The sequence below is a fragment of the Sinohyriopsis cumingii genome, unplaced genomic scaffold (genome assembly GCF_028554795.1).
Source record: "Sinohyriopsis cumingii isolate HCF-2022 unplaced genomic scaffold, ASM2855479v2 utg001170l, whole genome shotgun sequence".
Lineage (NCBI taxonomy): Eukaryota > Metazoa > Mollusca > Bivalvia > Unionida > Unionidae > Sinohyriopsis > Sinohyriopsis cumingii.
The window spans coordinates 369,103-394,127 of record NW_028315967.1 but is presented as its reverse complement, the minus strand read 5'-3'; the positions used below and the strand labels follow the sequence as shown (position 1 = coordinate 394,127).

The 25,025-nt window shown below is 35.5% G+C and overlaps 1 protein-coding gene across 1 annotated transcript in view; it reads left to right on the top strand.

Annotated features, from left to right (window-relative positions):
• LOC149772808 (uncharacterized) overlaps positions 1 to 25,025 on the top strand; it is an 85,584-nt gene that overhangs the window by 23,991 nt on the left and 36,568 nt on the right. The window contains exons 5-7 of the mRNA XM_089947259.1: positions 1,310 to 1,409; positions 6,917 to 7,863; positions 10,285 to 10,384. Coding sequence (XP_089803385.1) covers positions 1,310 to 1,409; positions 6,917 to 7,863; positions 10,285 to 10,384 — 1,147 coding nt within the window. The remainder of the gene's footprint in view (positions 1 to 1,309; positions 1,410 to 6,916; positions 7,864 to 10,284; positions 10,385 to 25,025) is intronic.

Below are 25,025 nucleotides of genomic sequence, written 5' to 3'. Positions count from 1 at the left end.
TACTCCTTCTAAACTGAAAGTTATAGACTTGGGGTTTACTAGAAGATTTCCTGTGATGTTCTAATGATCTAACATCCAATATGGCCACAGTTATGGTCATCATGCATGGATGGACATATGGACATAGGATTTTCACCAAAAGACTTCTTATGATATCTAGTTGGGCCTGAAAGCAAATGCTTTTTTTATCTCAAATAGACTGATATGATACTTTGTCCATTTTAAAGATCTACCAGCCCTGACTGGATGGATGGACTTATTGGCATGGTGGTTTTCACCATAAGTCTTCTAAATAAATTGTGCTAAATTTAAATCTATCCAGTATGGTTAATTTGAAAATTTTGTTGCTCAAGAATATCAGAGAACATTTGCAGTTAAGAAAAAGAAATGGTCCTTATCTTAAATTCCTGGAAATTCTTTTAGAACATCAGTTATTGTGAGGTTTATTTGTGAATCCTCGTTTGAATACATGATTTACATCATATCTGTGTTTTCTGCATTTCTTTTTATGCCTGACATGAGAAGGGGGGCATTGAGTGCTGTCTGAGTCCATCTAATTAAAGTTGGTATTTAGGTAAATTTTCCAGTACTGTGGTGTTTGACTGGGATTAAAATTAAAATCTCCAACATAACGAGATTTGACCTGAGCTCACATTGTGTTGACCCTTTGAGTCACAAATCAAATTGTAAAATTCCACATTTTTGACTGTAAAATATCATTCCAGAACATGACATTTCTAATGATAATGATCTTTAACATAGATTACAAGCTTATCTGGGGGCCCCGAGTGGTCTAAAGCGCTCACCGTTCCGGATCACTGCCATCTCACCTCTGTCTGCATGGGTTCGAGTCCATGGCTCGGCTAGCGTGGGTACGTGGGAAAGCCTGCCAGTAGCTTCTCGTGGGTTGGTGGTTCTTCCCTGGGTTTTCCAGGGTTCTTCCTCCACCAGTTATACTGGCCGCCATGTATAGCCTATCATGTGCTGAGAAATGGCGTTAAACCCTACAACAAAACAACAACAACAAGCTTATCTGACAGGATACCAAAAATAAGTGGAACTTTGAATTATACAAGTCACCAGAACATGAAAGATCTAATGACTGTGAATAGACATCTTTTACTCATTAAAATTCCAGGAAGACACTTTTCATAATGCCACACAAAAGAAAATAGTCATGTTTTTGTAGAGTGGGTTTGTCTTTTGCCAGTGAAACCAGTTTATCAACATATGTTCTTTACATTTAGTTGCTGTGTATTGTATGAAATATTTTTTTTTTATTTGAACATTTTTATTTTCTGTATTTCAGAAGAAAGTGACAATTGCAGAACCAACAGCTGTTAATGAGGATAGGCCTTTGATAAGTTCTTCAAAGGAAAGAAGCGTGACAAACTCTCTTGCACAAACAGGTGGGTATGATATATATATGAATATTATAAAAGACAAGGAAAATACTCCCTGGAAATAATGAGAACACAAGACTGTTTAGGAATCTACATGCTCCTATTTTCACTAAGGCATGCAATCCACACACCTTGGATTTATCTGCCCAATCAGGACATTGTGGTGCTGGTTTTGTGTGCCCCATCAGGACATTGTAGTGCTATTTTTGTGTGTCCTGTCAGGACATTATGGTGCTGGTTTTGTGTGCTTCATCATTACATTGTGGTTTTTGTGTGTCCTATCAGGACATTGTGGTTTTTGTGTATCTCATCAGGACATTGTGGTGCTGGTTTTGTGTGCTTCATCATTACATTGTGGTTTTTGTGTGTCCCATCAGGACATTGTGGTTTTTGTGTATCTCATCAGGACATTGTGGTACTGGTTTTGTGTGCTTCATCAGGACATTGTGGTTTTTGTCTATCCCATCAGGACATTGTGGTTTCTGTGTGTCCCATCAGGACATTGTGGTTTCTCTGTGTGTCCCATCAGGACATTGTGGTTTTTGTGTTCCCCATCAGGACACTGTGGTGTTGGTTTTGTGTGCCCCATTCAGGACCTTGTGGTTCTGGTTCTGTATTCCCCAACAGGACATTTTGGTTCTGGTTTTGTGTGCCCCATCAGGACCTTGTGTTTTTTTGTGTGCCCCATCTGGACATTGTGGTGTTGGTTTTGTATGCCCCAACAGGACATTGTGTTGTTTGTTTGCTCCATCAGGACATTGTGTCTTTTGTGCGCCCCATCTGGACATTCTGTTGGTTTTGTGTGCCCCATCATGACCTTTTGGTTTTTGCGTGCCCCATCAGGACATTGTGGTTGTTGTGGGGTTTAACGCCCTTTTTCGGCCAGTATTAATGGTGAAGAAAGAACCCAGGAAGAACCACCGACCCATGAGAAACTATTGGCAAGCTTTCTCACATACCCACATTGGCCGAATCCTAGACTCGAACCCACGCAGACAGGTGAGATGGCAGTGATCCGTAATGGAGAGCGCTTTAGACCGGACATTGTGGTGTTGGTTTTGTGTAGGGGTGAGTATTGCCAGGAAAATATGTATTGCAATATATTGCAATATGGCATGTCTGTATTGCGATACGTATCAATACGTATTGGTCATTGATAGTATTTATGACTGAAATGTTGATATTGTATATTTTGTACTGAAATAATGAGCAATTTCCTTGCATTTAATAAAATATGAAGAAGAAAATGAAACCATCATGCTTTTAATTCAACCAAAATACCCAGTAACTGTAATAATCACATCACTTGTTTAGAAAATAAAAATTATATCAACATGTGAAAACTTCTACAAGCAAGAAACAAAATACTGGAAAAGAGTTGTAGAGTTATTTTGCCTGATTAGAAAGTCTTCAAATCAAAATGATCTAACGATTCATTTCTTGTAGTACAAAACATGACAAGGGATAAACACAAGAAAAACAACACATAATCACAAATTATCACATTGATAAATATCCTACTTTGATTAGAAAAATGAATAATATAGTAAATTAATAATATCAGTGATTCCCAACCTTTCTTGGTTGGAACCTGAGAGACTAATTACTTAACACCGATGCCATGTTTAAAAATCCTTTGTTTGATACAACACTGTACGGCCGCAAATCGTGAACGATGAAACTAGCAATGGCACGAATGATAGCTGTGGACCTTGGTAATGAAGATTTGTATTTAGTCTGTGCACCTAGCATAACAGCAATCTTTGGTTGTCAATCTGAAACAATACGTACACTTTTAATGGAACCTTCGACTGTTGCGTTAGAGGTTGTGTCACTCTGTTGCACAGTACTTATGGAAAGTAATGATTGATGGTGATGCCGTAAATGAGTCGAGAGTTTCGTTGTACTGCCTGCGTGCTTGGTTTCAGTTTTGTACATATTACACACAGCGACAGTTTTGTCAATTGTATTAGTGCCAAACTCCCTTTTTAGTGAAAAATTATTCCAGACAGAACTCTTTGCTCTTGGGTTCTTCACTAGCTCATACACAGAAGTCGCCATTTTGGTAACTACGTTAAGACTAATAAAAGACATTGGTGTGCTCAAAGCTAGTTATGGACTGGCTAATGTTGGTGAAGAAAATAAAACCGGTATACCGGTATTACTAAACTCGTATCGCGATATACTGTTTCAGGCATTTTGTATCGCAATTTACCGGTAAATCGGTATATCATTACACCCTTAGTTTTGTGTGCCCCAACCGGACATTGTGTTTTTTGTGTGCTCCATCAGGACATTGTGTTTTTTGTGTACTCCATCTGGACATTGTGGTGTTGGTTTTGTGTGTCCCAACCGGACATTGTGTTTTTTGTGTGCCCCAACAGGACATTGTGTTTTTTGTGTGCCCCATCTGGACATTGTGTTGGTTTTGTGTGCCCCATCAGGACATTGTGTTGGTTTTGTGTGCCCCCATCAGGACATTGTGTTGGTTTTGTGTGCCCCATCAGGACATTGTGTTGGTTTTGTGTGCCCCATCTAGACATTGTGGTTCTCTGGTTTTGTGTGCCCCATTTGGACATGGTGGTGCTGGTTTTGTGTGCCCCATCTGGACATGGTGGTGCTGGTTTTGTGTGCCCCATCTGGATATTGTGGTCAGAGAAAATTGTTTCTAAGGTAATGTTGCACAGAAGAATTTACCTACTTGCTGTTTTAGTACAGGTACATTATCTGCCTGGTATAGTCATGTATACACTCAAAAAGTCATTTAAAGTTTCAAATAGAGTTATGGTTGGACTTCAAGCTCCTAGAATTATATGCTTCATTCAAACGAGCATAAATAGAACTTAATTGACTACATGTTACAAAGTACCAGCTGATGAAATTAAATGTCAAACCACTGAAAATGGCTGTCTGATAATATTTATTGATGCAAGATTTATACGAGCCAGCTGAAATGTATAACAATTTTTCGGTTAGCTAATTGGATTGACAAGGTATAATGATAGAAGTGTATAAATTTTTCCAAGCTGATTTATTCAAATCAAGTCATACCAAAGACCTACAAAATGGTACTAACAGCTGCCTCGCTTGGCACTCAGCATTAAGAGATTAGTGTTAGGACTGGTCAGCCTGGTGTCCGGATAATGTGACTGGGTGGGACATCATGCTACATGTCTGCGACATGATGCCCCAGTGCTAGACATCACTATAAACTGCCAGATTGCAGACATCGTAGGAATATGACTGAAAAATTGTTAAAGCTACATTAAAAATCCAAATCACATCACCAAATCAAGTTTTGATTCTTTCCAAATCAGCTTTTATATATCTCTCTCCCACTGATCCCTTGTTAATGTCATTTTTCTACCCTACAAAAATGTAATCAGTACTAGGTGTAGGAATTTATTGTGGTAAGTGGTATTCACACTATAAAGGTCGATACTGTATACTGCACCCAGGAATACAAAATGATGCACAGTCATTGAGGTTCTCTGGGTATTTAATTAACTCCTGAATGCGACCTCTATAGAAACAGCAGAATGACTTTTGTAAAAGCCCGATATGCATTACACAGTATTCAAATGGCGCAAAAAAACTTGGTTTTGATGTGCAGCATTGTTTGAATGACAGGTACATTTCCATAAAGTACAGGTGACTGATACATATTTTCATTAAAATGTTGCACTTACTTTTAGCACTGAATTGCATGTTATTTGTTTCTTAATCATTTTCTTCACAAGAAAGAAGCCTTTTGATAAAACATGTAACACATTGATTCCAAATTCAGAATTAATCATCTTTATGTCAGTTATTTAAACAACGCAAATGTAATTCCAAGAGTCTTGTATATTCAATACGTGTGTGTTTAGGTGTCATTACATGAAGCCTTCATAGTAGTTATCAGCACAGCAATTAGTTAAAGGATAATTGATTATCTCCAGTCCCACTTGGGAGGGGCCCCGAGCGGCCGAGTGGTCTAAAGCGCTCTCCGTTACGGATCACTGCCATCTCACCTCTGTCTGCGTGGGTTCGAGTCTCGGATTCGGCCAATGTGGGTATGTGAGAAAGCTTGCCAGTAGCTTCTCATGGGTTGGTGGTTCTTTCCGGGGTTTTCCCGGATTCTTCCTCCACCATTAATACTGGCCGCCATGTATAGCCTATCATGTGCTGAAAAATGGCGTTAAACCCCACAACAACAACAACAACAACCAGTCCCACTTGGGAAAGGTGTGTTGAGTGTCTTGTTTAACAACCCTAATTGTAGCACAGCAATTAACAGTAGAAATTTGATGATATTTGTCCATAAAATCTGAATTAAATATAGTGGATACTAATTTGGTAACATTGTCATGATTCCAAGACATGTATGGGTTTCTCTCTCTAGAGTCAGGGTTTGGGGGAGGGGTGCAGGATCTGAAATTTTCATGTGGGTAGGTGTATACTATCATTCTGACGCTTCTTTGAATTCAGCTGTTGCTGTAGTTATTGCAGGTCTATCTTTTCTGTCTCAATAATGTGATGATTTGATAAATTACGTATGGTCAGTTGTGCACACACAGACATACACACACACACGCACATCACTGTATTGCTTCGGTTTATTATGTTCACAAATACACCTAGGCAGATACATCATCCCCCACACCTGTACTAGTCTAATACATCATTCCAATACACCTAGTGCGATACATCATCTCCCACACCTGTACTGGACAGTTTGCATCTGAACTCACTTCATAAAATCATGCAATTGACAGAGACAAGTAAGTCCACAGCTGGATGTAGCCATTAAATTTAAAAAAGTGAACAAAGGTAAAATTTTGTTATTCCACACCAATTTACAAGTTGTTGTGCTCTTTTCTCTGATCATATATGATCAGCCTGGCTTTGCCTGCTACTGTAACAGTAGACGGTAATGCCTGTGACTTGACCAAAAGTGACAGCTACATTTGGCACCCCCTGGAAACTCTCTTTTGGTGAATCAAGCACCTAAGCCATTTATCAGAATCAGTATATGTTTGGGGGCCTATTTATCAAACTAAAATCCCTCAATTTCATAAACAGAGAATAAAATACTAATTCATTTTAGTATCATCGGGAGTTCAGTATAGTATGTGGTGTTAACCTTGCCTTAATGAAACTTTCCAGCATTAGTTATGTTCAGTGTTCATGTTTGTTTCGTATGAATTTGATCTGATTAGGTTTCACAATTCTTGTGCAGAATTGTTAATTTATGTACCTAGTTAAACATCTTGGCACTTTTTAAGTGACTAAGCTTCAGTATGCAATATATGTTGATCAAAAATGCAGGTTGATTTGTTGATTTTAGTCAGACTTTAAACACTGTATTGGATTTGAGCTAAGTACCTTTAATGCAGACAGAGAGGCAGCTGGCCTGAGCATTCATCAAACCCGAGTCGATACTCTACCAACAGTTCTTGCAACTCCCTTACAAACTTGTATGATTGTTTTAAGTTGACTCGTGTAATATTTCTTCCTAATTTTCTTTGCAGATTTTCCAGAAGATATTGCAAACCTTTCTTTGGAAGCAAAACCGAATACATTATACAAATCACCTAAGACGGAAAATGCTAGGACAGTGCGATATCACAAGAGGCGACCAGTGAAAACACTGGATAGTAGTGATTCAGACATCGATTCAGATAGTGGTTACAGTAGCATTTTATTTAAAAAGAATCAGATCTCTAGCTCAACAAGCACTAGTTTGGTAAAAAGTAGACTTCCAAAGGAGAACTCTCCTAGTAGTATTAACAGTAAAAGCAGACATCCAAAGGAAACCTCTTCTCGTAGTATTAACAATAAAAGTAGACTTCCAAAGGATGGCTGTCCGAGTACTAATAATGATAAAAGTGACACAGTTGATTTACATCAAAATAACTTGAACGCATCATCTATGCAAAAGGACTTTATCCCACCACCTAAAGTGCCTGTTACAGGAGCATGGACAGAGATGAAATTTTCATACGCGGCTGTGGCACAGAAACCACCTCCACCAAGACCAGGAAAAAATAATAGCTGTGATAATATAAATAGTAAGGGATCAGCTGATTGTGATGTCAACACAAACAGTGATAGTGTCAATATCTCTAGACAGAACTGTGCCAAGGTTAACTTAGTTAGTAAAAATAAACAGGAATCAGGACCTGGAAAGAGGACAAGTGTTTCTTTTGTATCCGACAAAAGCGGAGCTGAAAATGAGGAGAAAGATGGAGAGGATGGGAAGAAGAAAAGAAGAAGGAGAAGGCGGAGGAAAAAGAAGGGATTAGAAGAAGAGGAAAGCAAAGAGGATACTGTTAAGAATGAAGCCTTTAATAAGCCTGTGGATTTACACTTCGAAGATGACGAGGAATTCCCAGATTTATCAGTAAATGTTAACAACAACGCCCATCAGTCAAGTGCTGCAAACAAGTTCATCTCATACAGTGAAATTCTGAAGGGGGTTTGTATTTTTCGTAACTTTTTACACCTAATTTTGTACTCCTTATGCAAACTGCAGGAGAAGCATATTTGTTATTCATCCTCCCACCCATCAATGCATACCAGTAATTAGAAATTATTTAGCTGCCCCCATCCACGTCCCTCCACTAATAGGTGTGGTTCTGGAAATTTCTAAAGCAAAATAAAGGTAGGAACAAGGGTAAAGTTATTGTTTATGTTCATGTCACAGTAAAGTTTCTGGTTTAGAGGTGAAAAAGAGCATGATTGGTACAGTAAATTTTTTTTAGTTTACATGATAAAATGCTACTGTGTCAGGGCCATTAGATTATAATGGTAGGTCTGGGTACCAGAACATCACATATCATATTTGGCCTTACACACATATATAAATTTTATTTGACATAAATAGTTAATTTCAGGCTGAATCATTTTGTCATATTGTGATCTTATTAGATTTTGTAATCTCTTCATCATAATTTTGATGAAACTTTTTCTTAGTGCTTTTTGTCATTGATGAATTATGTGTCCTCATTCTACAAGTGCATTTGCAAAGTTAGGTCAAAAATATTTTAAAAAACTATAACAGTATATGCAGTACTTGTGTAAGTGAATTCCCACTCTGCATTTTGACAAGTGTATGACTATGGAAGGCAGGAAAGACACGTAGACATCATGTCACAATATCCCCTCACTGAAGCATGGGATAATAAAAATAGGATTTACAAAGCTTCATGGTGGAAAAGTAAATGCTCTGTTTACAAAACAAGAGTCCTCTGCAACATTTAGAACTGAAAATTGAATGTTTGTTGCTCTACAAGTCATAGACAAGGAGATCTGTGATGTTTTTCTTTTATACATCATCTGTCTGTAAGCACAAGTTCATTATTGCTATTCCTCTAAAACTCCCTGGAGGATTGCTATGAAACATTTATCACATGGTCCTAAATGAAAATGGTATTGCTCAGACATTGAATATGGCCATCGTAGTGGTCATCTTGAGTGGATAGTCATATCAACACTAAGTTTTGACTGAAAGACTTCTTGTGATGTCTAGTTGGTCTTAAAATTAAATGTGCCAGGCTAATGTCTGGTAGGGCTGCCACAGCAGCCATCTTAAAAATGTTGTTATCACTACATCTCCTGCACTGAAAGTCATAATCACATGGGTTGTTTTTTTTTAAGACTGCTTATAATGTCTGGCTGTTATAAAAGGAAAACAGTGCTGATTGCTGATCCAGTATGCTTATCCAGTATGGCCACCACGGTGGCCATCTTGAAAATCTTGTTACAGCTACTCCTCAAGGATTGATGGTTATAGCAGCAAAGACTTTTTACTGAAATATTTCTTGTGATGTCTGGTTAGCCATCTTGAAAATATTGTCATCACTACTTCTAAAATAAATGTCATGTTGACATAGGGTTTTCATTGGAAGATTTCTTATTTGTCTAGTTGATTCTAAAGGAAAATTGTGCCATTTACATGTCTAATATGATTGTCACAATGACCATCTTGAAAGACAATGTGGGTATGTGAGAAAGCTTGCCAGTATCTTCTCGTGGGTTGGTGGTTCTTCCCGGGGTTTTCCCAGGTTCTTCCTCCACCATTAATACTGGCCGCCATGCATAGCCTATCATGTGCTGAAAAATGGCGTTAAAACCTACAACAACAACAACCATTTTGGAAATCTTGCTATGGCTATCTCTACTTGATGGCTGGTTATATCAGCATTTTGCTTTCAACAAAATAATTATTGTGATGTCAAGTAGGTTCTGTGTGGAAATGGCACCAATCCGGCATACAATATAGCCAAAGGTGTATCAGCGTGGGGTTTCACCAGAAAACTTCTTAAAATATTGTGTTGGTCCTAAATTAAACTGGTGCCAGTCTGATGTCCAACATGGCCACCATGAAGGCCATCTTGAAAATGTTATCATTTCTCCTTTTAAATGGAAAGTCAGTTGATTTATGGTGTCTAATTGTTACTAAATGATTCAGACTGGCCCATAGTTTGACCACCATGATTGTCATCTTGAAAATATTTCATCTCTGCTCTGCCAAAGTGATGAATTTATAAACAGGGTGTTTTCACTGATAGACTTCTTAAGGTATCTAATTGATCCTAAAATCATAGATCCAACATGTTTTTCATGATTTCTGTCATGAAAATCTTCTTGTGACTACTCCCCTGAATTGACGTTGGATTTTCACTTAGGAATTTGAAAATCTTGTTATCCCTGAAGAATATCAGAAATACTTTTAACATTCAACAGTTAATAGGAAGAATTGGTCTTATCTTGAATTCCTGGAAATACATTTTGGCCAATTTAGGTATACTGTTAAGTTCATTTAAGGGATTCTTGTTTAAGTCATAAAACACAGTAACTGAAATGAACAATAAACGTTTGCTATTTTGCTTTGTAGAGATCGCCATCCATAGATAGCAGTATCATCCAACATTTACAGGAGTCGGTTAGCCCTGAGCGAAGACAGGCAGCCAAAGATTCGGATACTGACAGGCGAGGTAGTTATTGTTGATATACTACTGAATGAATGAATCAGTAAATGGTGTCTGAATGAATCAGCATTTGGGTGGCAGAATGAATCAATGATAGGATGTCTGAATGGATCGGCAGTTGGGTGTCTGAATGGATCAGCAGCTGGGTGTCTGAATGAATGAGCAATTGGGTGTCTGAATGGATCAGCAGCTGGGTGTCTGAATAGATCAGCAGCTGGGTGTCTGAATGGATCAGCAGCTGGGTGTCTGAAGAAATCAGCAGTTGGGTGTCTGAATGAATGATCAGTTGGGTGTCTGAAGGAATCAGCAGTTGGGTATCTGAATGAATCAGTGTGTAGTTGTCTGAAGGAATCAACAATTAAGTGTCTGAAAGAATCCGCAATTAGGTGTCTGAAAGAATCAGTAATTGGGTGTCTGAAAGAATCAGTAATTGGGTGCTAGTTAAGAAATTATTGATAATTTTACATGATTTATTACAGAACCATATTTTTATAAAGTCTTTGAGAAATTTTTTAAAATCTGCAAATTTAGTTTTGCCTACCATAATATTCTGGTGAGAATTTATTATTTGACAGGTTATTTTGTACCTGCTAAATGTGATATATTAACAGTATGATACATAGAACTTTATAAATACAATTAGCACAGTGTTTATGCTTCCACAGTTTGCAGTGAAATCTTGGTTTGGTTCGGACATCTGTTTATCTGTCCATTTGACCCAGTCTTGTTTGCAAGATTGCACAAAAAGGATTTAATATATATATATATATAAATTTGGTTAGCTTATGCATGGATATGTAAATAATTTGATTAGAACATGATTATGCAAATATCATTTAAGGTCATTTCGTCTTAGGCATATTTGTTGGATGTTTTTAGGATCATTTAAAAAGAACTTGTAGAAATATTCACTTTCATAGGTTTTTAACTGAACTGGTCATGGACCAGCAGGCTTTTGGGATAGTATGTTGTATCACCCCTTTGTATGTTAACACAAGTTTGTCATGCATGTAGCTACTCCTCATAAACTACATGGAGGTTTGCCATGCAACATTGCACACATATTCATCCGATGCACCAGTTGGTCTTGAATGAAACTAGTGTTGTCAGTGTCCATCTTGAACATTTTGTAATCATTACATTTTGAGTTGACCTTAAACTGAATCAAGTGCCTCCCAAGCTTACTGACCTGAGTGCAGACACTCAGTGCCACAGAAGCGCAAGACAATCTATTTCATTGGCAGGTAGAAATGAGTTTAGCTTGGCTATCAATTAAGAGTACATTATTGATAATTAATAGACAAGGTAAAGAAGAGAAAAAGAAATCTTCATTGAAAACATTTATTAACAGAGGTGTTTACAAGGAGGAATATAAGCCGACTCAGATGTTCAGAATAAGTTTTAGAGAGGAAGGGAGGGACATTTGAACATGGGCAGTTCATATCCAGCTGTTGTGGGGGGGGGGGGCCTGATAATGATCACTGGTAATCCAGTCATGGATTTATTAATTTCTGCAATAAATATTAATATTTCCATCATTACATATTTTAAATTGGATGTAGAGTTAGACTAATGCATGGTTCACTAAATTTTTGATGTCAACTTAAACAGGTCCTGAACAGTTATATTAGTGACAAGGAAATTGTAGAAAACTTTAATTTAGTATGATTTTACAATGACTGTATCAAAGCTTATAATCTTGGATAAATTAATATTTGTTGTATAAATTAATTAATAATTCTATGACAAGAGTACATCTTATAAGTAAGAATGTTGAGACCCATGTCTTGAATAAACACTTGCAGTAAAATGCATGCAAATGTATTCCATTCATAGCAGTAATAGCTGATTATACCTCGGAAATAAAGTATTAAAATTGTACCTGGGAAATACAGTATTGAAATTATACCTGGGAAATAGTGTTAAAATTATACCAAGGAAATGCATTGTTAAAATTATGCCTGGAAAATATAGTATTAAAATTATACCTGGAAAATAACATTATTAAAATTATACCTTAAAAGATAGTATTAAATTATACCTGGGAAATACAGTATTAAAATTATACCTGGGAAATAGTGTTAAAATTATACCAGGGAAATACATTATTAAATTATACCTGGGGAATATGGTATTAAAATTATACCTGGGAAATACAGTATTAAAATGATACCTGGAAAATAACAATATTAAAATTATACCTGAAAAGACTATTAAATTATTCCTGGGAAATAAGTGTTAAAGTATACATGAAAAATACGGAATTAAAATGACATCATTGAAAGACAGTATTAAAATTAAACCTGGGAAATACAGATTAAAATTATACATGGGAAATACAGTATTAAATTACATCTGGAACATGCAGTATTAACATTATACCTAAGAATTATATTATTAAAATTATAGTAGGGGAATACAGTATGAAAATTAAACCTGGGGAATACAGTATTGAAATGCTGATTTCTCCAGTGCTTACCCAGATACAGAATTGACTGATAGTCACACAGTAGAGTACTGATAGTCGCACAGTAGAGTACTGATAGACACACAGTAGAGCATGGATAGTCACACAGTAGAGTACTGATAGTCACACAGTAGAGTACTGATAGTCATACTGTAGAATACTGATAGACACACAGTAGAGTATGGATAGTCACACAGTAGAGTACTGATAGACACACAGTAGAGTACTGATAGTCGCACAGTAGAGTACTGATAGACACACAGTAGAGCACGGATAGACACACAGTAGAGTACTGATAGACACACAGTTGAGTATGGATAGTCACACAGTAGAGTACTGATAGACACACAGTAGAGTACTGATAGTCGCACAGTAGAGTACTGATAGTCACACAGTAGAGTACTGATAGTCGCACAGTAGAGTAGGATAGCTAAAACTATTACTGTCAAGTTCATTATCTCAACTGCTTATTGACCATAAATTAACAGGGTGCTTTTTCATGCATCTTTTGTCATCCGACCATCAATTAGAGCAAGTTTGTTATCACTGCTCCTCCTGAACTACTTGGAGGATTGCCATGAAACTTCACACACACATTAATCCCATGGTCTACTTAGTCCAAATTGAAAATGGTGCCACATGGAACTTCTATATATGTCTGTCACAGCCATCTTGAAAATCTTGTTATTGATTCCCTTCCAGAACACATTGCCTTATTGACATGGGTTTTCACCAAAAGACTTCTTATAATGTCTGGTTGGTCCTAAGTATAAATGGTGCTGATCAGATGTCCAGTATGCAGCCATTAAAAAAAGTCATGGTTTTACTACTTGTTGTAAGTGGAAAGTCATTTTGATATAAGGTTTTCTTCGGAACAGTTCTTACACTGCCTAGTTGGTTCTAATAAAAATGACTAAACCCCCCACTGTGGTGGCTGTCTTCAAAATGTTGTCGCATAAATGGTTGGCTACATCAGCATGAGATTTCTCACCAATTGATTTCTTATTATACCTGGTTGGTTCTAAATGAAAATGGTGACAATCAGTATGGCTGCTATGACAGCTGTCATGAAAATCGTGTTGTCAATTCTCTCGCCCCCCCCCCCCCCCAATGGAGTATCATCATGAACATGGGATTTTCACCAAAACAATTCTAATAATGTATAAAGTGAAGATCATGCCGATCTGATATCTAAAGCTAATTTGAAAATCTTGCTTTTGCTGAAGAATATCAGAGACACTTTCAGCACTCAAAAGTTAAAAAGAAGAAATGGTCTTCTGGTCTTCTTATCAATTCCTGGTAATTCTTTTTGCCCAGTAGAGGGTCATTTCCTTCAAAGAACTCTTGTTTTGTAAAGGGGGAGACATTAAAATACCAGATCCAAATAAGAACAAGAAAAATAATATGTTGCAGATTAGTTATTGATCAGGCTACCTTGATTTGATCCAGGAAAGTCGAATATTTATTTTAGGTATACCTTAATTCTCAGATAAAACTAGTCCAAACAGTTTGTATTTGGAATGTGTCATTATTGATTATTTATCTAACTCAAACATGCTTGGAAAGTTAGGTACCTGTGTTGTAACAATTTCCAAAACACTGGTACCACTTGGATATAAATGTAGGTATACCCATTTCTGTCTTCAGTTGTTGTATGTAAAGTTCACAAGATTAGGAAGTTTCTGAAAGTTGTAATTAGTACAATAGTTTATGCATTGAAGATGGACCTTTGCAAACTTCATGTTTTATTAAATAAATATAGACTGCAATATATATATATATATATATATATATATATATATATATATATATATATATATATATATATATATATATATATACATATACATACATACATATACATACATACACCACTCCCTCGATAACTTGCACCCTGATAACTTGTGAACCGGCTTATAACTCAAGGTTAGGCGTGGATCCCATTTTTTTCTAAACCAGAAATTAAAAATAAAAATTTTATCCCCATTTCTTGAACTTGAAAAACAAATTGATCAAAATTGGTAACTGAAACGTTGATATATTGCTTGTTTTATGGTCAAAAACGGTAGATATGACCTAAAAACTTTAATTACAGTTTTGAAATTATCAGCTTTTAATAAGAAGTCATATAATTGGTTACATTTTCTTTCCAAATGACATCTTTAGTACACCGTAATTAAAGATATTTAAGGAAATTTTGATCAATGAAAATTTCACTTACGCATTGTGTAGGCAGTGCATTAATACAGGGCTCGAATTTAACACAAATTTCTTTGTAGCCAGAAGGACTAGTATATTGAGAAATTTACTAGTTCTGCCGAATCTTTACTAGTCCTGTTCACAAAACAATGTCACACAGCTTTCATGTACGTTTACCGATTCAATTTTAAAGTTCGAACAACCTGCAACAAAACTGGATGTTTTCTGAGTGTTTGTTTTTGCAAATTGCGTACACCAGTTACACCACATAACGTTCCTTTCCTCGTCATAATTCAGCCATTCCGTCTTTTGTCCATTTCTTCTGAAATTTTCCATTACGCTTTTCCCTATCATAAGAATTATTCCTCATCATTCTCATTCAACTTTTGCTTTTTTTTTCTGGTGGCTGAACACCTTCTATCAAATGCCACATTTTGCCTGTCTTATAAGGAGGGAATTGTGCCTTGTTTTGAAATATGAGATGTTATAGTATAGGTGACGCGAATTATTTAAAGCAAGAAAAGGAATGGCACAGTGTCCTTTATATAACTTATAAGAAAGTCAGAGCAAGAAACACGTTTCAAAACACGTCTTTGCCCCCTCCCAAAATTAAATGTCCTCTCCCAAACAAAGACTTAACTTGAGCGGATGTTCTGCATGATCAAAGCAGTGGCTATTGTAAACACTGTTATAAAATATTAGCATCAGAAGATAGTGTTAGTTTCAGCTTGGAAAAGGTGTGTTCCCATCAAATGAAGCCATCTGACACTCGGCGCGTTGTATTTAACAGCTGCAATTACGGTATCATAAGTCATCAGTTTGGTAATTGTTTTTAATTAATCAAACCTCAGTGTATTGTTGAAATTAATAATAAGGCGGAAAATTTTCAAATCTTAGATGCCCATGCTCAGAGATTTTAATTCCCAACAAATGAACAACATTCTGCTTGGATATCTCCACGTGTATTCAATTATTTGTTCATTCTTGTAAGGGAAAAATATAAAAACTATTCTTATCATCATAGAAAAAGTAGTTGTATCCAAAGGATGTGTCAATAACATGATCGTAATAAATTGATCTAATTCTTATAATTATTTCGATGGAAATGTAAAATATGTAGTTTCCTGTTTGTGACTGTTGGAGCGTTTAGGTAGCGAGCAAAAAAAAAAGAACCTTAAACAAAAAAAACTTGCAAACTAATTTCTTTGAATAGTTTTTGCCGTGTTCTTTTGTGTGGTATACCGCTTTGTAGTTTGTTACTGTGGTCGAGTGAATAAAGTGTGATACCATGTCATTTTTTCATTTAATTCATTATCAGATTAATTAGGATCAATTACCAAACTTCTGTTGTTAATGACGGGACCATAATATGCGCTGTTAAGTGAAATGCACAAAATTGGATGGATTCTTGTTACAGAAATACACCTTTCCGAGGCAGAAATTGACTTCATCTTCTCATGCTAATATTTTATGACTCTGTTTACCATGGCCACTGCTTTGATTCTACAGAACATCTGCTAAGTCAAGTCTTTATTAGGGAATGGCATAAACAAATGCTGACTATTGATAACCGAAACTTACTAGCCCATCGGACTATTAACATTATGAAAGTTACTAGTCCAACAGGAAATCTGCTAGTCTCAGGCTAGCGGACTACCGCTAATTTCGAGCCCTGTAATATTTAAAAATGCCAATTAAATAACTTTTAAGTGAAATTTGTGTTTTAATTATATCTTTTAATTCCACTTAAGCGTAATCATCATAAATGCAATGTGTATTTAAACATAAAATGTGTCAATCTACCGTAACAGCTATGTCTGCAAGCGTTTCTCTGAGAACCTAATAAAGTGCCAACCATATTTTGATATGACTTGCAGAAGTATTTGTTGTATTGTTACACTGAATTAAAAGCTGTCCTCCTTTGTATTATCATGTTAATTATGTCTTTTGAATCAAATAAAGGAGGTGGATATATATATATAAACAAAATCAAAAGGCACACAAATCCTACATACCTAAAATCTAATGGCCCTGGTCATATGTCAGGTGAACTCAACTTCATTTGATCAATCGAACACTGTTATACAGTTTATTGTGTATGTAACATAAACCACTCTTTCATAACTGTGATCAAATATTGCAAGGCAACCTAGCAAAATGAATACTTAGTAAAATAAAGAGCTTTGTTTCACAGATACGGACCATTGTGGGCAAGCCATTTTCAGAGAATTTCTGAACTGGCACTTAGAGATATCCTCAAGGATGAGAAGAAGTTTCACTATTACTTTCAATGAAATCACGACATCAATATTATACTAATTGAATAATACAAAAATTGAGTTTCGACATAGGCTATTGTCAGTTGAAATGAATGTCAGTAGTTTTTGAGAAAAAAGGAATCTTGTTTGGTGGAATATCAATTGATTGTCTAGTTTCTGGCTACTTTGACTTCCAACTTGCTAGTACACTATTTAATACCACCCTGGGAACCAGACTAATCAACAAAACAAAAAGCAGTGACGTAATAGACATGTTTTTGCTTACACGTGATGGTTGTTGAAACCAGTCGGAATGATCTTTCACATATGGGACATTTTGAAAATAATGTTACTTATCCAGAATAATGAACAACTTCATTAGAAAAAGCGCATTATTAACAATTATTATTGGTGTGATTGTAAAAAAAGATTCGGTCATTTCCTACCCACCCACCCTGGTTATCTCTATGTATAAGCAGACTTTTTCAATTTTTGGAGGACCCTCAATAACTCGCGCCCTCGCTTGAAGTGCGATCTATGTTTGTGGACCCAGTTGTGTGCAAGTTATCAGAGGAGAGGTGTATATATATATATATATATATATATATATATATATATATATATATATATATATATATATATATCCTAAAAGCTCAAATCACCAACAGGTCTGTATTAATTAATTGGCAACAACAAAATCATAGAAAACAGGGACCCCAAGAAAATTGGTGAAGTAACAGTAAGGTAACAAATTATGAAATCTTATTGCCCAAATCATTTAAAGAGTTCCTAATACAAAGCCTGGGAGTTTATTTGAGTACAATGAAAATCCCAAAAATGAAACACATTATCATCATTAGATAAATGAAACATTATACAGTATGTGGAGATGTAGAATAGGGACATTCCGTTAGCTCATTAAGAAGGAAAACTTTTTTATATTTTTTGCTATACTACTGAATATCACTCATTTATATTTTAACTTCCTGTCGGCTTTCTCTGCCAAACATGTATATGAAATGAACATATTTCCATGGCAGTGTTTAAATGTATAAAGAATAAATACAGTAGTTAGCATAACATTCCATCTGTGTGCACCGAATGAATTGTACATTACTTATTTATGTAATGACTTCCTTTTGACTTTTCTAAGTCAAGTACTTTAAATGACCATGAACTTTGAGTTCAAACGTCTACTTGTGTAAATAATAAAAACAGCATTTACTGTAATATCCACTTGGTGCAGTTAAATTTTTATTTGGTTATATTTTGAGAGAAAGTGTTCATTTATGGGTAAGTCATTGTAGCAGTGAGAATGTTTGCTCAGTGACATCCAGTAGTAAAGACCATATTTCAGCACACAATAGGCTGGCTATACATGGTGGCCAGTATTAATGGTAAAAACCCCGGAAAGAACCACTGATCCACAAGGAGCTTCAGAAGAGTGTTAAAGTTGCTAGAACTGATAGTTGTGACAGTGGCCAAGTTCAAGAAAGCATGTTATGCCTGGCTTAGTATTTGGAATAAAACCTTTACTTGTACATATAATTAAATAATATGATATTCATACAAGATATCAATTTTAATACATAAAATATTTAAAGAATTACAAATAATTACAAATCAATAAAACTGACGAAGTTTTATCTTGCTTTGTAGCCACCTCAGGTATGCCCAACATGCTTCAGGGAAGTACAGCAAATTTTGCTCGTGGGACTCATATTTTTACGAAAATAGGAGTCCTGGACTCTTGTTTTAAAATCCCAGCGAGACCTGTGGTCAAGTGTGCTGATTGCTAAAAAAGCAGGTTAATAAGACAATGAATTTCATTGGCTGATAGAAATGTCTCACTGATTCTTCTTAGCTTGGGCACCAGTCAGGACTATCTGATTAATGATAATTAATAGAAAATGTAAAGAGAAGAGGAAATCTTCAGTAAATGCTTCTGCATTTATTTCAGTTAGCATGTATCAGAAGGAAAAAAATGTCCAACATATATTCTAGAAGGAAATGAATGTTCAAGCATGAAGAATTAAAATCCTTGTTTTTAGCACCACTGGTCATGGACCATAAAGCCTTTAGGATGGCCTGTTGTCCATCATCGATTCATGTTTTTGGCACAATATTAATATCGGTTCTTCTGCTAAACTAATTGGAGAATTGCCATGAATCTTTACACACACATTCATTCCAAGGTCTCATTGTTCCTAAATGGAAATGGTGCCACTTGGACATCCAGTATAGCTACCCAAGTGGCTATCTTGAAAATCTTGCTTTTGGTATTTCACCTGAATGAAGGGTCCTAAAGGCAAGGGCTATCACCAAAAGATGCATAGTTGGTCCAAAAAAATACTGCTGATTTGACAGCCAATATGGCTGCTGTAAAAAGTATGTATATTTACTCCTCCTGAATGGAAAGTCATGTTGCCTTGATGTTTTGACCCAAAGACTGATGTTTAGATGGTACTAAATGAAAATTGTGCTGGTCCGATGTCCAGTGTTTGGCCATCTTGTAAATCTTGTTTTTGCTTATCTTAAATAGAAAGTCATTTTGGTGTAGGGTTTTCATCAGAAGAGTTATTATGTTGTCTATTTGGTTCAAAAGAAGATAACTAAGTCCTCAATATGGCCACCCTGGTGGCGATCTTGAAAATATTATCTTCTGAATAGACTGCTGATGATAAGTTGATAACTTGTTGGCCCTAAATGATGATGGTGATAATATACATCTGGTTTTGCTGCAATGAAGGCTGTCATGAAAATCATGCTGTCCTACTTCCCATGATTGGGTGATCATGAAATGGGTTTTTCACCCAAAAAACTTCTAACGATGTCTGCTTTGTCTGTAATCAAAATGGTACACTCTAACAGCCAATATTAACACCACAGCCACTTATTTTTTAAAATCTTGTTGACACTGAAGAATATCAGAGATGTTTCAACACTCATCATTTTAAAGAAGAAATGGTCTTACCTTGAATTTTCTTTTTGCTCATTAGAGTGTCAGTTCTTTCAAGGGACTCTTGTTTCATAAAAGGGGCAACATTAAAATACCAGTTTAAATATGAATGACAGATACTTTTCAGAGTTTGATAGCTATGTGCCCTGAAGCAGTTGACTTGAAATAATATGTTGCAGATTAGTTATTGATCAACTTGCCCTTATTTGACCCTCTCCGAGTTAAGTCCAACATTAAAAATTTAGGTGTACCTTAATGCTCAGATAAAACTAGTCCAGACAGTTGGAATGTGTCATTATTGATCTGTTATCTTAGTCAAAGAAGTTTGGAGAGTTATGCACTCAGTTGTAACCATTTCCAAAACACTGGTTACACTGAATTATAAAAAGATGTATACCCTATTCTGATCACAAATCTTTTGCAGTCTATCATAAGAATAAATAAATAAATAAATTGTATTTCTGATGTTATGCCACATTATACTGTGAATTCATTTATTTTGTTTCACATCAAAGTTTGCCATTTTTTTTTATAGAGAGGGCATTTTGATGGGTATTTAAATTGTGACTTTGGGAATGAAATACTCTCTGCACAAAGATCATTGTTGGGGTTTAAATTTTTTGTTGTTTTTGGTAATCACAAAATCAGTGAAAATGGGGATCACAAGAAAATTGATGAAGCAACAGTACACTGACAAATAATCAAATCTAATGCGCAAAACCTTCAGCAATTCCTAGCACCAAACCTAGAAGTATACTTAAATAAAATAGTGCTAATCCCAAAAATGAAACATGGTACAGTATGTGCAGGTATGCAAAAAGGACATTCTATTAATAATTTGGGGGATTGGTGATGTATTACTAGCCAGTTCCTCCCTACTTCTTGACACAGTAAATTCGATGAAAGAATAGTTTTGGTTCTTTGTAAAATGCTGCTTATGCCGCTAAAATTGAATATCACTCATTTATATTTTAATTTCTTATCGGCTTTCTCTGCCAGATACATGTACGTGAACATATCTTTCAATGTCAGTGTTTACTTGTATAAAGAATAAATGCTATATTTAACATAACATTCCCTCTGTGCACTGAACAAACTTTACATCACCTATTTAGGTAATAACTTCCTTTTGACTTTTCAGGGTTAAATGCTTTAAATGTTCCCTCTGTGCACTGAATGAACTTTACATCACCTATTTAGGTAATAACTTCCTTTTGACTTTTCAGAGTTAAATGTTCGTGTTCTGTCAACGTCAGCATAATATCCACTCAGTGCATTGAATTTGTATTTGGGTATATTTTGTGAGGCTGTGTCCATTTCAGGCTGCGTTATGTTATTGTATGGCTGACCCTTATTTATTATTTTTGGACAAAAGAATATTCCTTCATTGGCATCGTGTAATAAAGAACCCACCCAAACATTAAAAGATCATCAAAGCTGATTGTGTGACTTGCTGAATCAAGCACACCCCAATCTGGCATAGTGTGCACCAAAAAAACATAAGACAGTCAATTTCATTGGTTGAATGCATGACCATTATGTCATTGGGTTTTCAACCAGAAACTTCTAATGATATCTGCTTTGTCCATAACAAAATGGTGCCATTTTGACATCCAGCATGTACACCACAGAAGGTAATATCTTGTTAACACTGAAGAATATCAGAGATCATTCAACACTCAGCAGTTTAAAGGAAGAAATGGTATTGTCTTGAATTCCTGGTATTTATATTCACTCAGTAGAGCATCAGTTCATTCAAGGGACTCTTGTTTCTTAAATGAGTGACATCAAAATACCAGTTTTCGATATGAATGACAAATATTTCAGAGTTTGATAGCTGTATTAATTGACTTGAAATAATATGTTGCAGATTAGTTATTGATAAATCTGCTCTGATTTGATCCTCTCTGAGTAAAGTCAAACATTAGAGTTTAGGTGTTGATTAATGCTCAGATAACACTAATACAGACAGTTGATACCTGCATGGAATGTGTCCTTATTGATCTAGCTCAAGTTTGGAGACTTATGCACCTGAGTTGTAACCATTTCCAAAACTCTGGTTACACTCAATTATAAATGGTTTTATACCCCTATCTGATCACAAATAGCAGTCTTTCATAAGATTAGGAACTCTCTAAAAGTTGTAATCAGTACAAAAATTTGTGTATTGAGTTAATGTGTTGAATATTTAATGATTGTTTCTGCAAACAAACATATTGCACACTTTGTTTCCTGTTCTGATCACTTAAGAAATTATTATTTGGGTGTATTTTGTTAGTCAGTGTTCATTTTAGGATGTGCCATTACACTGTGGACCTTTAGCTTTCATTTTAACACAAGAAATTTCCTTCTGTGGCATCCTGTTAAAAAAGACCCCAGAAATGAAAAAAATTGGGTGAATTTAGACATATTAGTTGCCAAAGAAGCATATGCTTTGGCATCGATTAAGAGCATGTGATTGAATGGACAGAAAATGTAAATTGAAGGTGAATCCTTCAGCAAAAATACTGCTGCATTTATTACAGTAGCACACACATATTGGAAGATAAAGTCTTGAATGCCAAAATGTTCTAAATTTGCTTCAGCATGAGACACTATATGGAGGATTTTAAACTTTACACACTTATTCATAGTAAGGTCTAGTTGATTCCCAAGGAAAATGGTGATGCTCAGATATGAACACCAAAATGATCATCTCGAAAATATTTTTTGTGTTAATCCTTTTGAATGGGTACTCATTGTGTAACAGGATTTTACCTGAATGGATGCCTGAATTAGATGACAACACAAACACAATATAATGCAGGATGGAAGTTTATGAAATGAATTAATATATGCATATTCTCTACAACATATACAGTGCGATTCTTTTGAGCTCTAAACATACGACTCATTCGATTACTTCACACAAACATTTGTTATTTGCGAATGAATTTGTGACTTTATGAAACCTTATGAGATACAAAAATAATTCATAAATAAAAATGTGATTCATATATTCAAAAAAATTGTAGACACATGAAAACCAAGATGTGATTCGTATAATCTCATGTAATAAAGGTAAGATTCATATAATCTCATACAAATAGGTGTAACTCAATTGTACTTGTATGTACTCAATTGAAACACAAGGTATGTTCCATGTACTCACTTGAAACACAGCATAATCAATTGAAACAAACATGATCAATTGTAATAAACATAACAATTGTATCAAACAATTCTGACTCATATAGTCGTTTGTACAGCATGTACGATTCAAAACTAAGTATGACTCATTTAAATACTTGTAAACCTTGTAAATGAGATATTTTGACCTGTTTCACTTGTCCATTGTTAAACCTCACTTCTCCGGAATTCTTGGGTTTGCCTGCACTTCTATTGGCCATACAACCCCCTTCATGAATCCACCATGCGCACAAGTTTACAGATGAACACTTCCATCCTTGTATGGCCTTGATGGTCACACATGATTCCATCCCCATACAGACAGACATACAAACAGCCAGACTGACAGCCTGATACACCCGCACACAGCTAAAATAAAACCAAACTGGTCGTAATAACAGGTGCGGAATTAGATCTGTAAACACATGCTACTAAATTAAACTCTTAATAGCAATTTGTAACAGTTCAAAAGTTCATAACGTTTCAAATCCAAGTAGTGATAAAAGCAACATTTCATGCTACATCAGTAAAACTGAATATGCTTTACATATTTGCAAATAAAATGTAACACTTACCCCTTTGGCTATAGAATGAAATTGAGAAAGACCTGCCAACTCTTATGATTTTGCTGTAAATCTTATGAAAATTACCCTTAAATATGAACTTACAGCATACAAGCAAAAAGTACAGAAAAATAGATTATTGCTGAAAAATCTGGATAATTGGTTCATCTGTGTTTTATTTGGATCATCTTAGAATTAGTGAAATTAGTCGGGGAACCGGACGAACTTTACAGCAGCACCTCAGATGCCTTAAACTGCACCTATTTGTTCATGTGAAGCATCTGCATGATCAAACTGTTGATTATATAATTTTTTTAAATGGCATCCAGAAAGCGATGCATGTTTAAGATGAAAGGGAAAATAAGCTGATAGAAAAGTGTTAATAATCAACACAGAAGAATAAAAAGAAGTATTCAGATTTTTGTGAATAAAAGCTGGAAAGGATTCCCATTACATTTGTTGAACATCACGTGCCAATTTGAGTATGTCTAGTGGTGGGAGATATGATTGCCATTGTCATGTCAAATGAAAATGAATTTCCAAGAATTGTCAAGTTGAGATACATGTCAGTAAGCCATTGAGTTGCATATGGTTTGAACTATAGTTTGTGCAACTGTACTAGTGGTAAATAAAGTCTACGTGTACTTTACAAACTTTTCAGTTAAACATAATGTCTATCGTCAATGCATCAAACTTTTAATTATGTTTTCCAGCTTTACCATAGCAGTTATTGATATTTTGTTACACCTTACTGAAAACTGGTCAATCTTAAGGAAAAAAAATCAGTTAACTTAATGAGATGGACTCCTCAGGGTTGACAGGTCTGGAGAGCATACACTCCTTGACAAGTTCCCAAATGACCAATGTGTTGATTAGAACAGAAACTTGCCTTAATTCTACAGGAAAATGAGTATTAGCATGGGTAAAATACCCATGCATATCATTCTTTTTGTGTCTCTTACCGCAAGTGATTTATGACATGATGCATGTTAGATCAGTAACTTAACTAGAAAAACAATTATCCACCCTAGGT